Here is a 13,348-nt window from a genome sequence, read left to right on the forward strand (position 1 = left end):
AATGTTGTCGTTGCAAATGTGGAAACCTTACTAAGTGCCAAAAGATTTAATTAGCTACATTTTTAAGTGCTTTTAAAAATAAGTTTGTGAAAGTAGAGACACAGCAGAAAGATCAGTGGTTGCCAGGGCCTGGGGGAGGCAGAGGCGGAGGGATGACTGGACAAAGCGCAGGGGATTTTCAGGGCAGGGAAACTATCCTGATGCCGTGGTGCTGAAGACTTGACGTTATGCGTGCGTCAAGGCTCACAGAGCCTACACCACCAAGAGTGAACTCTGACTTGCGCCAGGGATTTTAGTTACTGAAAACAAATCGCTATCATGGTTCATCCACTGTAACAGATGACCACACCAACGCCAGAGGTTAATAATGGGGGTAATCGGGGTGGGGGAGGTAAAGAGGGAATATTCGGGAACTCTCTGAACTTCCTGATACATTTTTCCGTATGGCTAAAACGGCTTTAAAAAGTAGTTTTTCTTTTCTTTTATTTATTTAATTTATTTATTAATTAAAGAATTTATTTATTCACAGAGACCCAGAGAGAGAGAGAGAGAGGCAGAGACACAGGCAGAGGGAGAAGCAGGCTCCATGCAGGGAGCCCGTCGTGGGACTCGATCCGGGGTCTCCAGGATCACGCCCTGGGCCGCAGACGGCGCTAAACTGCTGCACCACCGGGGCTGCCCTTTTTTGTTTGTTTGTTTTTAATTTAAAGTTTGTTTATGCTTCTCAAGTTATTAGACCTTAAATGTGGAGTTAGGGTGCTAGGTCACCTGTAGCTTGCACTTCTCGAGGCAGCTGCATGTTATGATCCCCTAGGGGACCTTATGCTAGGGACCTAGTCCCCCACAATTAGTTAAGTTAGACCCTTGGGCATGGGGCTTTGGCACATAAAGAAGCTCTCAACCCAGTTTCCAATGTGAGGGGTGTGGTTTCTCTGAACAGACAATGCTGAGGATGCCAGCCAAGTGCCCTACAATTCAGCTGGGTCCCTTGATTCTGACGCTATTTTGCCTAGAGATAGTGATCAATTCTACAGGTTACAGGCTCAATTTTACAGGGCTGCCCCACCCCCCACCCCCGACATTATATGTCATTTGCAAATCCAGGTTGTCACCGGTGTTTTTGTCTGCCCAGCTGTAGGTTGGGGGTTCGGTGACCCCCTCCTTGGGCTGCAGATGCCTGTCAAAAGTCCAGATTGTTCTCTCTGACCGAGTGGCTACAAAATCAGTTTTCCATGATCTCCCCACCCCCTTTGGATTCGGTTAACTTGCTAGAGTGACCCACAGAACTCAGAAAAACTTTCCACTTACCAGATTACCGTTTTTGCTATAAAAGGATATAATTCAGGACCAGGCAGGTGGAAGAGATGCATAAGGCAATGTTACAGGGAGAGGGTACAGGGCTCCCATGCCCTCACTAGGCACGACACTCTCCCTAAACTCCCATAGGTTCACCACACTGGAAGCTCTTCAAACGCTGTCCTTATAGGTTTTATGGAGGTTTCATTACACAGGCACACTTGATTAAATCATTGGCCACCTGGTGATTGGCTCAACCTCCAGGCCCTGGGAGGTCAGGTGGGGGTGGGGGGGTTGGGGGTGCGGAGGGACTGAATATTCCATCCCTCCAATCAGGAGGTTGATTCCCTGGCAACCAGCCCCTGTCCATGCAGTCGCCTTATTAACATAACAAGATACACCTTACTCACTCTGAAATTGCCAGAGTTTTAGCTTTGTGTCGATGATGAGGAGCAAGACCAAATAGATATTTATTATAAATTAGAGCATCACAGCATATTTTAAAAACCCTTCAGGGACATTTAAAATTACTTTGTATGTCAAACGTGAGACTTATTTTTTAAGCAATAAAATTGTCAAAATTTTAAAAAATGAGAACCCTTCAGGGTCAGTAGCCATGGCACTACAGACTCCTGTGGTGGGGATATGTGAGATGGGTGAAGGCAGATGACACCGGGCTTTACAGCTCCTGCTCTGAAGTCAGAGGACATGTTCAAATCCTGACTCCAGTTCTTTTGAGCTGAACAACATTGGGCAAATGCCTTCCCATCAGCCTCGGTTTGCTCACCTGTAAAATGGGGGTGATAAAGGCATTTTATTTTCCCCTATGAGGTTGCCGTAGGGATAAAACACTGTGATTCATGTAAAGCACCAAACACAGAACATCCAGAGAGCAAGGATCCAATACAGGTTGTGTTTAAGTAGACTCAGGGTTGCAGGTGAGAGCTGCAGGGGTGAGATCCTGCACCTTATTTACAAATGTGGGCAACAGGGGCCCAGATGGGGAAAGTTGCCCAAAATCACACAGCAGGTTAGTGAATGAACTAAGACTAGCACCTGGATCAACCTGGTTAAACATTTCGGTACTGATTCAGCAGGATGGGAGCATTTTAAACACATGCAGGTGGAGAAAACACGCTTTCGAGGTGCCTGCAGTTTCACTTTGTGCCAGTAGGTGGCATTCTCACCCCACCTATGATCAAAGTAGTCCGAAAATTTAAGTTATAGGTGTAGAGAATTTTCTCTCTCTTCCCATGGATCCGGCAAAAATATCTAACAAAGAGCTGTCTATATATACTGCAGGCACTTAACATAAAATTGAGTCAAAAAATAAGAGATTTATTACATATAGGGAACCCCACTCATGTTGGTTAAGAACATGCATTCTTCAATGCCAGCTGTCTGCACCCAAATCCCAGCTCCCCAGTTGCCAGCTTTTGAGTCTTTTCTCCGTGCTTCAGCTTCTTCCTCCATAAAACAGCAATAATAATATTAACTGCCTCAAAAGGTTAGTTGTTGGGAAGATTAAACACGTTGACGTTCCTGTAGGTGCCCAGCCATATCTTACCGGGGCTTTAATTTGCATTCCCCTAGCGTGTAATTATGTTGAACATCTTTTCATGTGCTCATTTGCCATTAGCATATCTTCCTCACCGAAATGTCTGCTCAGATCCTAAGCCCACTTAAAAACATTTTTGGTTGTTTCATATTGCGTTTCAAGAATATTACATATTCTGGGGCATCCCTGGGTGGCTCAGCGGTTTAGCGCCTGCCTTTGGCCCAGGGCGCCATCCTGGAGTCCCGGGATCGAGTCCCACGTCGGGCTCCCGGCATGGAGCCCGCTTCTTTCTCCTCCTGTGTCTCTGCCTCTCTCTCTCTCTATGTCTATCATAAATAAATAAATAAATAAATCTTTAAAAAATATATTACATATTCTGGATATGAGCCTTTCATCGATTATACGTTTGGTGAGTATTTTCTCCTAGTCTATGTCTTGTCTTTTCATTCTCTTAATGCCTTTTGAGGAGCCATTCTTAATTCTGATGAGGCCCAGTTTGCGAGTTTTCTCTTTTATGGATTGCGTTTTTAGTATCACGTCTGAGAAATCGCTGCCTAACATGAGGTCACAAAGATTTTCCATTTCTTTCAAGAATCTTTATAGTTTCAGACTTTATACTTCTGTCTGTGACCCATTTGGAGTTCATTTTTTTTGGAGTTCATTTTTATATGTAATTTTGGTATACAGTGCAAGGTGTGGGCTGAAATTCATTTTTAAAAATATATATATGGATACCCAATAGTTCCAGTACCATTTGTTGAGAAGACTATCCTTTCTCCACAGAATTAACTTTGTGCCTTTGTTGAAAATCAGTTGACTGTGAATATGTGGATATATTTCTGGATACTTTATTCTGCATTGATCTCTTAGAACTCTGTGCTATTCCATTGATCTTTGTCTATCTTTATGCCGATACCATACTGTAGCTTTACAATAAATCCTGAATTCAGAAAGTCTATATCCTCCTCCTTTTTGCTTTTCAACATTGTTTTTGGCTATTTTAGGTCCTTTGAATTTGCATTTAAATTTTAGAACCGGTTTATGAGTTTCTACCCAGAAAAAAAAAAAAGAAAAAAACCTGCTGGGATTTTCATTGGAGTTTGCTTTGACTTTGACCTTCAACTGGGGTAGAAGTAACATCTTAACACTTATGGAGGGTTCCTGTCCACACACATAATATAGCGCTCTATTTTGGTTCTTCTAAAGTTCTCTCAGCAACATTTTATAGTTTTTTTTTTTTCAGTCTTCTATTTCTTTTTGGAGACTTTCTATTGCTTTGTCTTCAACTTCACCGATTTTTTTCTTCTGCATTATCCCAATCTGCCGAGTTATGGACTGAATGTTGGTCTCCCCCCACCCCACGCCAATTCCTATATAGAAGCCCTGATTCCCCATGTGGTGGTGTTAGGAGCTGGGCCTTGGGGAGGTGATTAGGGTGGCTGTGAGTCTTGGGTCTTGTGATGTGATTAGTGCCCTTATAAGAAGAGACATCAGGGAGCTCACTTTGTCTACATGAGGAAAGGCCATATTGGGACACAGAGAGAAGGTGAAGGTGGCCATCTATCTGCCAGCGAGAGAGCCTTGCCAGAACCGACTGGGCTGGCACCCTAATCTTGGACTTAAAGGCTCCAGAACTGGGAGAAATACATTTCTGGGGGCACCTGGGTGGCTTATTCAGTTAAGCACCTGACTTCAGCTCTTGGGGTCCTGGGCTCCCTGTTCAGTGGGGAGCCTGCTTTTCCCTCTCCCTCTTACCCCCCCATCCCCGCACCATGCTGTCTTTCTCTCTCCAATAAATAAATGAAATTTAAAAAAAATCTGTTTTTGCTGTTTCTAATCCCCCCAATCTGTGATTCTTTACAGCAGCCCTATAATCCCGTCTTGTGTATTTTTCATCACAGACATTGTAGTTCTATCTCTCAATGTTCAATTCAGGTATGTGTACGTATTTGTGTGTATATATCTGCCATGCCTCCACTCAACGTATCCTATCTGTTGTCTAGCTTCCTGAACACATGTAATGGAGTTATAATGTTTAAAGTGTCCTTCTCAGGGGACCTGGGTGGCTCAGTCGGTTGAGAATCTGCCTTCAGCTCAGGTCATGATCCCAGGGTCCTGGGTTTCAGCCCCACATCGGGCTCCCTGCTGAGCAGGGATCCTGCTTCTCCCTCTGCCTCTGCCCCTCCCTCCTGCTCATGTTCTCTCTCTCTTTCAAATGGATAAATTTTTAAAAAATCTTTAACATGTTCTTGCCTACCCATTCTATTATCTGTGTGATTCCTGGTTTGGTTTCAATTGGTTGATTTCCCCCCACACCGATTATCAATCATATTTTCCTGCTTCCTTGCCTGCCTGGTAATTTTTTATTAAATGCCAGACATTGTGAATTTTACCTTGTTGAGTGCTGAAAATTTTACTCCTTTTACAAGTATTCTTGATCTTTTTTTCTGGGGCATGGTTAATTGACTGGAAAGATTTTTATCTTTTGAGATCTTGCTTTTAAGCTTCCTTAGAAGTCCTGGGCTAATTTTGTCCTAACATGAAGGCAAAATCCTCCTGAGTATTTGACTTGATGCTGCCCAAGTTATGAAATTTTCTACTGTGGTTGGTGGGATAGGGAGCTATTCCGCACCCCATGGGAGCTCAGGGGATGGTTCCCTCTAATCCTTCAGGATGATTCCCCAAGAGGGCCATTCTGCATATGTCCAGAGCTCGCTGTGGGTAGCTCCCTCCACTTTAAAGCTCTGTCCTTTGGACTCTGGCGACACTGGTGCCCTGCCTTCCCAGCTCTGTCTCCTCAACTCAAGGAATTGTGCCACAGTCTGGAAGCTTTGTCCAGGCAGTGAGCCTGGCCTAATTGTACAACTGGCTTCATTTGTTTCTCATCCCTCAGGGGTGACTGTCCTTCATGGTCTGATGTCCAGTGACTTAAAAATCATATATTCTGAGTGTTTTTGAATTGTTTCAGTTGGGAGAGTACAGCCAATCTCTATTATCCAATCTTGGCCAGAAGTGGAAGTCCTATTAAGTTATAAGTATGGAAGATATATAAGATATACACCAGACTCTATATACATTAGCATACATGAAATATATACATGTATACGCTAAAATAAAATCTTGTGAACGTGTGTGTATATATATTGGTATGGAAGGCTTAACCAAAAAGTAAAAGTCTCCCACTGTGCCCCTCACCCCTCAATTCCAGTCCTGTCCCCCGCCAAGAGTAATCACCCTGATACTGGTTCCTATGTATCCTTCCAGGAGTGTTTCCATGTATACAACTACACATATATTTGCACAAGTGGCATTGTAGCATGTAAACTGTCCTGTATCTTGCTTTTCTTTACTTATATCTTAGAAATCCATTCTTATCAGCAACTACAAGTCCATCTTCTTTTTATGCTACAGCATAAAAAGATGGCTTTTATTTAGCCATCCCCTACCGGGGGACCTCAGTTAATTCTGCCTTTTTTCGCTGCTACAATCAACACAGCTGTGAATAATACATGGATATATGAACATGCATTTAACACTCACAAAGGCATGTATCGGTAGGGAAATTTCCAGAAAGATTGCTGGATTATTAGACACCAGCCAAGGGTATCCCAAAAGATACCCTCTTAAATTCAAAGGGGAGTGGGGAACACTTTATGGTAAAATGCAGGTTTTGTTCTTGAATGATGCAATCTGACAGAGATGCTGAATTGAAAGCAGCTTCTTTCTGGATTTTCTGTTTCCTCCACGTGTGTCCCTATTTTGTCATTTTTCTAAGCACTGCTTGGAACCACCTCCAGTCCCCAATTTTGGCTGCCAAGCAGGTGCAGGTCAAGATCCCTGCCTACCCACAGGGGGCACCCAAGTAATGCTTGATTTGATTTGATCGCAGCAGAAAGTTCCATGGGACAGCGCTGCTCCAGCCATCACCTAGATTCTTTTCTTCCCCAGACTATTGGGTTTCCCATTAAATTCAGACATGAAGCTGTCCCCTTCACAGCCCGTGGAAGTCAGCAGTGATCTCATAACAGCGGGATCCAGGCAGAGATTGTGGTAGTCAGTGCTGGGTGTGGGTGTCTGCCTTTTGGGAGGCAGAGCTGGCTGACGATGGGGAGCCCCACTGAGGGAGGGGGGTCACTCAAATGTCCATGTTCCCAGCTCCCCAGCCTCTCCCCATCCACCTCCTACAGAGATTCCAGAAAGAGAATGCATTTTCCATCCACATGTCTTAAAAGAGACTGAGGGAGGAATCCCTGGGTGGCTCAGCAGTTGAGCATCTGCCTTCAGCCCAGGGCATGATCCTGGAGTCCGGGGATCAAGTCTCACATCGGGTTCCCTGCATGGAGCCTGCTTCTCCCTTTGCCTGTGTCTCTGTCTCTGTGTGTGTGTGTGTCTCTCATGAATAAATAAATAAAATCTTTTAAAAAAATGGGAGACTGAAAAATAAATAAATAAAACATGGTGGATGAGAGGTCTCTAATCAGTGACTACCTACCGTATTTAACAGCCCAAGTAGATAATTGTATTAACACCCCTGCCCTGTATACAACAGTATTTTGGGAAATAGTTTTGTTCCTGGTTGGTTTTGATATAGCTGACAAATACAGAGATAGCATTTCAGTTTTAAAGCACTGCATTCAGAAAAGATTTCATGTACGAACTAAAAATGTCCACTTTCCAAATAAAAATATTATACCTTGAAGGTCACTCTCTGCTTCTCTGTTGTACATTCTGGGCATGAGTGGTCACACAGAATGACAGATGGAAGTAACCAAGTTCTGGTTTCTTTCCATCTTGGTTCCCCTTGTGTGTATCAAGCCTACTGTCTGCACAAGGGGTTGGAGATGAAAATTGTATCCAGAGAGAGCGCCACCGATTCCCAGCCATTAGGAACTGACTCTCAAATCAGAGTGTCGGGAACCTGCATGTGTCGGGGCTGACTGCATAGCTAGGGGTTCTTTGTTTTGGTTGTTTTTAAGATTTTATTTATTTATTCATGAGAGACACAGAGAGAGGCAGAGACACAGGCAGAGGAAGAAGCAGGTTCCCAGCGGGAAGCCCGATTCGGGACTCGATCCCGGGACCCTGGGATCGCGACCTGAGCTGAAGGCAGACGCTCAGCCTCTGAGCCACCCAGGTGCCCTCTAGGGGTTCCCTGATTTAACTTCTACGTATACTGTTTAATAGAGAATAAGCAAGAAAAACATGCTAATTTGAAACTTTATTAGAACTCAATAATATCTTAAACAGAATTATCACAGGACCCAGCAGTTCCCTCTCCTTGATACTCCTTGATATATATTCAAGAGGATTGAAAACTTGTATAGGAATATTCATAGCAGCATTTTTCATAATGTCCAAAGGTCCATCTACGGCTGAATGGATAAACATGAGCGATCCATCATATTATTCAGCTACAAAAAGAAAGTCCTGAGATCTGCTGCAACATGGCTGAAACTTGGAAATGCCACTGCACCACTGCGGCGAGGTAAAAAGTAAAAAGTAAAAGTAAGGCCTCTACTCCAAAGGCCTTACTTTCAGTATTTTCATTTACTAAATGTTTAGAACTTGATTCCTTGAGCCTCTTGAACTGTGCTGTCAGGCTTACCATTCCTTTTTCATTTGAGCTATAGCCTACTCTTCTCATCTTTCTCATTTAACGGCTTCTGAAGTTCTGTTGCTTCATCCATCCACCCATCCACTCATCCATCCATTTTTTTTTTCATTCATTCCACAAACCCAAATTGGGCACTGACTATGTTCCAGGTGTTCTACTGAGTGCCGTGGATGCGATGACAAGGACAATCCCAAACAAGGTCCTTTCCCTCGTAGAACTGATTTCAGAGTCTCACTATTATTCCAAGTGTGGTCCCTGGACCAGCCTCAGCTGGGGACTTGAAAGAAGACAGCATCTCAAGCCCTGTCCCAGCCCAACTCAGCCAGATTCTGCTTGCATGTGCTTGTATATGCATGGGTGATCTCTGGAAAAATATACAAATTCTGATTAATAGTAGTTATATCTAGGAAGACTGAAAATAACTAGAGGTAGTGGGAGGGAGAAACCCAAATTTTACTTTATACCCTTAAGTATTAGTCACATTGTTATTTTTAGACATGAACCTTTAGTGCTTAAAACATATGCCGAGTCTTTTTGGTCCCTTTCTTGACAGCTCTGGATGTGCAAGCACTTCCTGTGTGTGGTGTCTCATCTTAAAGGATCTTACAAAGTAAAGTGTTGTGGGTGTGGAGGGGGTGCAGAGCCCACCCTGCAAGATGAGTGCAGAGCCCACCCTTTTGTTCTAGGTTCACTGTGGAAATTCAATGAGTATATGTAAAGCATCAGATATGCAGAAGGGGCTTGGTCATCTCTCTCTGCCTTGGTCCTCTGTAACCCCTGGTTTCAATTGTAATTAGGGCGAAAGTTCCCCTTGACCATCACACCTCCCTAACAAGGACCACTTATTTGCAGGTTAGGTTCTGCTTTTTCCCATATCGGAAGGGGGGAAGGCCCCACCGGTCAAGCACCCCTCTGGTTCTTTGCCTTGGGATCTCGTTGCCACTCCCACCAGCCCAAGAAGGGAGTAAGTTTCTTGATGGATAAAAACATTGGTATAGAGTAGAGGATTGAATATGCTTTCTGGCACAATAAAACTCTTGATTCTAGATGCCCATTCATTGATTCATTCATTTATTCATCGGCGTGCTGGGTGCTGGGGCTTGGTGGGTGAGCTATGAGGTCTCTGCCTCACAATCTCTCCCCTTGCTGCCCTTCTTGAGTTAAAGTTATTGAAGTATGACTTATGTACAGTAAAATTCACCCTTTTCAGTGAATAGCTCTGTGGGTTTTGACAAACACAAACAGCTGTGTAACTCCCAACACAGACAAGACATGGGATAGTACTGTCATTGCCCCCACGTTTTCCCATGCTTCTTTGCTCCCTTGTGGTCAGTCTTCCTGCCCCACTACCCCCAGCCCCCAGTTGCCCCTGATCTGTCCTCTGTCCATATGAATCCACGTCTCCAGAATGCCGTCTATTAGATGGAGCCATACAGGTTGTGTGGCCTTTTGAGTCTAGCCGCTTCCACTTGGCTTAATACATTTGTGATTCCTTTTTTACTGCTGAGTAGTACTCCACACTACAGATGCTCCACTCTGGTGCCATCTTGAGGACAAAGGGGGAAGGAAGACAACTAACCACCAGATGGCCTCTGAGCTGACATTCTATTTTCTCCCATAGGCAGCGTTAGGTGTGAAAGGTGTGAAAGGCAGATTTGATTATTACCGCAGAATAGATAAATGCCATTTCTTGCACCTCCAGTTCCGTGGCTTGAGAAGCCCCTATTCACTTTGTTTCTTGCATGTGTTTTGACTGGGACAATATGGCCTAGTGGGCCTGAAATGAGCAAAAGCCCCATGAGAGCCCCGCTCCCCTGGGGCTTTATGACAACAGTGCTGAGTCATAGAGGTCCTGCCCATCTCTAAGAGAAGATCCTTCCCCTTCCTCGGTGCCTTGTCCCCTCAGAGTTTTGCCCTAGTGTGGCTGATGGGGCAGGATGGAGTTTCTTGGAACCACTCAAACCGCCAATTACTGTGGCCCCAAGAAAGGCTGTGGCTTCAGTACGCTGCCCCTGGCTGTGCCGGCCCCAGAGATCCAGGAATGTTACCAGCCCTATTACCTGCCTGGGTACCGCTGCCTCAAATCCTGGAGACCCAGCCTCCTCTACAAGATCTCCAATGCCCAGACCTGCGTGGATGAGGGAGCCACGTGCCGCAGCGCCCTGCGGCCGCCCACCATCCTGCCCGCGCTGCGCTCTGCGCTCTTCTGCCGCTACAACCCCCACGACTGGGACCAGTCCAATGAGCTGCAGATGCGCGGGGCCGAGGCCTCTCGGCTATGGGCCAGCCGGCTGACGGGCGACTCCATGCGGCTCATGCAGGACAAGGACCAGCTGACGCGCCAGATGCAGGAGGGCACCAGCCGGAACCTGGGCCAGAGGCTGTCGGACATTGGCTTCTGGAAGTCTGAGCTGTGCTACGAGCTGGAGAGGCTTCTGAACGAGAGCTATAGCTTGGAGACAGTCAAGAGGCGGCTGGAGTGTGCGGCCGAGGAGCTCAACTGTCCACTGCAGGTGAGTGCGGGGGTGGGGGGCGGAGGGGGGGGCAAGGCAGCCTCTGGGATGCAGCCCTGTGCGATCAGCTCCTCGGGTGAAGGCCACAGGCACTTTGCAGGTCAGTTTGAGCTGCATTATCTTCTGCGATCCCTTTCTACAGTCCAGGATCATCCCAGTCAAATCAGGGTTCCTCAGGCTGAATCGGATTTCCTTTTCCCCTTGGGATTACATCGGAACTGCAGAGGTTTTATCCAGTCATCCCGTGTGTGTGCGCACGCGTACGTGTGTGTGCGTGCACTCATGCGCACAGGGTGGTCTTTAAAGGATATACTTAAAATAATTGCTGTATTTTGCCCCATACCTGTGAACACCTTCTAACATACTCTATCACTTGCGCCATATATTTATTTATTTTTTGCTCCCCGAGCTAGAATCTAAGTGCCACGAGGGCAGGGATTCTTGTCTGCCCTGTCACCGGCGTGTTCCAGACGGATCCTCAGCTGTGCTGGGCAGCACGTCTGTGCTGGTCCTCCGTGAGCAGTGTCTATGCGGACGGCAGTCATCTGGGCCGGTGTTCTGAATATATTCCCAGCCTAGCACAGTGCGTGGCACATAGTAGGCACTCTGTGTGTGTTGAGTAAATGAATAAATACCTGGATGGGAGTGTTCCCGACACTTCTGATCTCCAATCACATCCCGGATCAGTTAGGCTTCTTTTGGCAGCATGTAACGGGTACCTGATGGCCGCTCAGCCAAGGCTCAGCCAAGTAGGAACTGATTTTTCTGTCCTAATGAGAATTCCAGGAGGAAACAGAGCAGCCTGTTGCCGCCTCCACTTGATGCCGGAGGCGACCCAGGTGCCCGTCTTTCTGCTCTGCCATCGTCAGCATGTGGCTTTTGTCCTATTGCTTGCGAAGAGATTTTGTATCTCATGTTGCAGGCTCCTGCTTGCAAGGAGCATTTTGATGTTCTCATTTGAGGCGGGAAGATAGGGCTAGGGCAAAGGGCACCTGTGCCAGCTGTGGCAGGGAATGTCAGTTTTCTGGAAGGAAACATCCTGTGTTTCCATTCCTAGCCCATCTGCCGGAAGTCTCCTGGGCTCTGTGGCTGCAGAGGAGTCTGGGTGGGTGAGTGGTCTTCACTGGGTCCTGGAGTGGACATTGGGTAAGGAACTGGCATTACCTTCCTCTCATGCTCTGGGAGCCAACCTTGGTCACACAGGATGATGTTCTGCTGCTCCCCAGAGCAGGCAGGGACTCAGAACCTCCTGCCTGGAAGCCCCCTGCTGCCATTTCTGCTCCGTGTCAGGTGTGAGGACATCTGCAGGAAAGGTCCTGGCTCCGCCTGTCCGGAAAACCTGGCTCCACTTGGTCGCAGGCAGCTCCCCGACAGCCGCAGGGTGACTTGGGGATGAGAGATTTTTCAGCTCCATTTCTCCCCATCTCCAGCACTACTGCCCTCCCCTTGGACAACGATGACTACCTCCTTCCTCTCCTCCCCACTCCTGCCCTCCTCCCACCCATCTTCCAGCCAGAGGGGTGATTTTATATATTAAATTGGATCTCCACACGCCCTCACTAAAACCCCCTTGATTCACCCTGGTTAACATCTAAATTCCTTGTCACCAGCCCTAGCCTCTGCACGGCCCAGGCTCTACTCACTGCTCCAGCCTCACCTCCTCCAGTTCCAGGGCCTTCCTGTCTGCTCCCCTTCCTACCTCAGGACCTTTGCACCTGCTGTTCCCTCTTCCTGGCACATCATTCCCATTCACCTCTGCTGCTTCTGATAATTCAGGTCTTGGTCTGTCATCTCCCTAGCAAAGTCCTTCCTGGCCAACCCCACATCGCCCTGACTATTCTCATCCAAGTCCTCCTTACTGAAATGATTGCACCTCTGTGTTTACTTGTGTGTGTTCTCTCCTGTCTCTTAGAGCTCCATTAGTGCAGGGACCCTCTGATCAGTTGGTTGTGGTATCCCTAGCACCTTGATCGGGTGTGGTCGGAAAAGGGGCTCAGTAAATTCTTGTGATGTGAACCCCTCTCCCCTCCTGAGTTCCCAGATGCATTTGCATTCCAGCACCAAGATGGGCTGTTCCCTCCCTTCCTTCTTGCTTCTGCTAGTCTTTGTGACGTCACGGGCTCGTGGCCCAATCACCAGCCTTTCTCAGCCTCTCATTCTGGGAGCTCCCCTGAGCAGCCACTTTTCCCATTTTCTGTTCCATTCTGCCCATGTCCCCATGACAGCTTCAAGGTGCATGACTGTGTCACAGGGTTGCCTGGGTCTCACATGGCCTTGGTCACTTTGCAAAGCTTTCCCCTCCTCCCCATTTACAGATCTTCAAAAAGGGGCTTTCACACATGTTCATAGGTAATAATTATTGACCAT

At 46.6% G+C, this 13,348-nt stretch overlaps 1 protein-coding gene and 1 long non-coding RNA gene across 3 annotated transcripts in view; both read left to right on the forward strand.

Moving 5' to 3' along the window:
* The window catches only part of LOC112640383 (uncharacterized), an 8,092-nt gene extending 4,285 nt beyond the window's left edge, over nucleotides 1-3,807 (forward strand). Inside the window, exon 4 of the long non-coding RNA XR_003124010.3 lies at nucleotides 530-3,807. This is a non-coding gene — a long non-coding RNA (uncharacterized LOC112640383). The remainder of the gene's footprint in view (nucleotides 1-529) is intronic.
* Nucleotides 3,808-10,309: 6,502 nt separating this feature from the next.
* TEKT5 (tektin 5) overlaps nucleotides 10,310-13,348 on the forward strand; it is a 39,703-nt gene continuing 36,664 nt past the window's right edge. Inside the window, exon 1 of one of the 2 annotated variants that reach the window (XM_025416524.3) lies at nucleotides 10,310-10,981. In XM_025416524.3, the coding sequence (XP_025272309.1) occupies nucleotides 10,406-10,981 (576 nt within the window). In that variant the 5' untranslated portion in view covers nucleotides 10,310-10,405. The remainder of the gene's footprint in view (nucleotides 10,982-13,348) is intronic. The other variant, XM_025416525.2, reaches the window with a different exon arrangement.

Source organism: Canis lupus, chromosome 6 (genome assembly GCF_003254725.2).
Source record: "Canis lupus dingo isolate Sandy chromosome 6, ASM325472v2, whole genome shotgun sequence".
Lineage (NCBI taxonomy): Eukaryota > Metazoa > Chordata > Mammalia > Carnivora > Canidae > Canis > Canis lupus.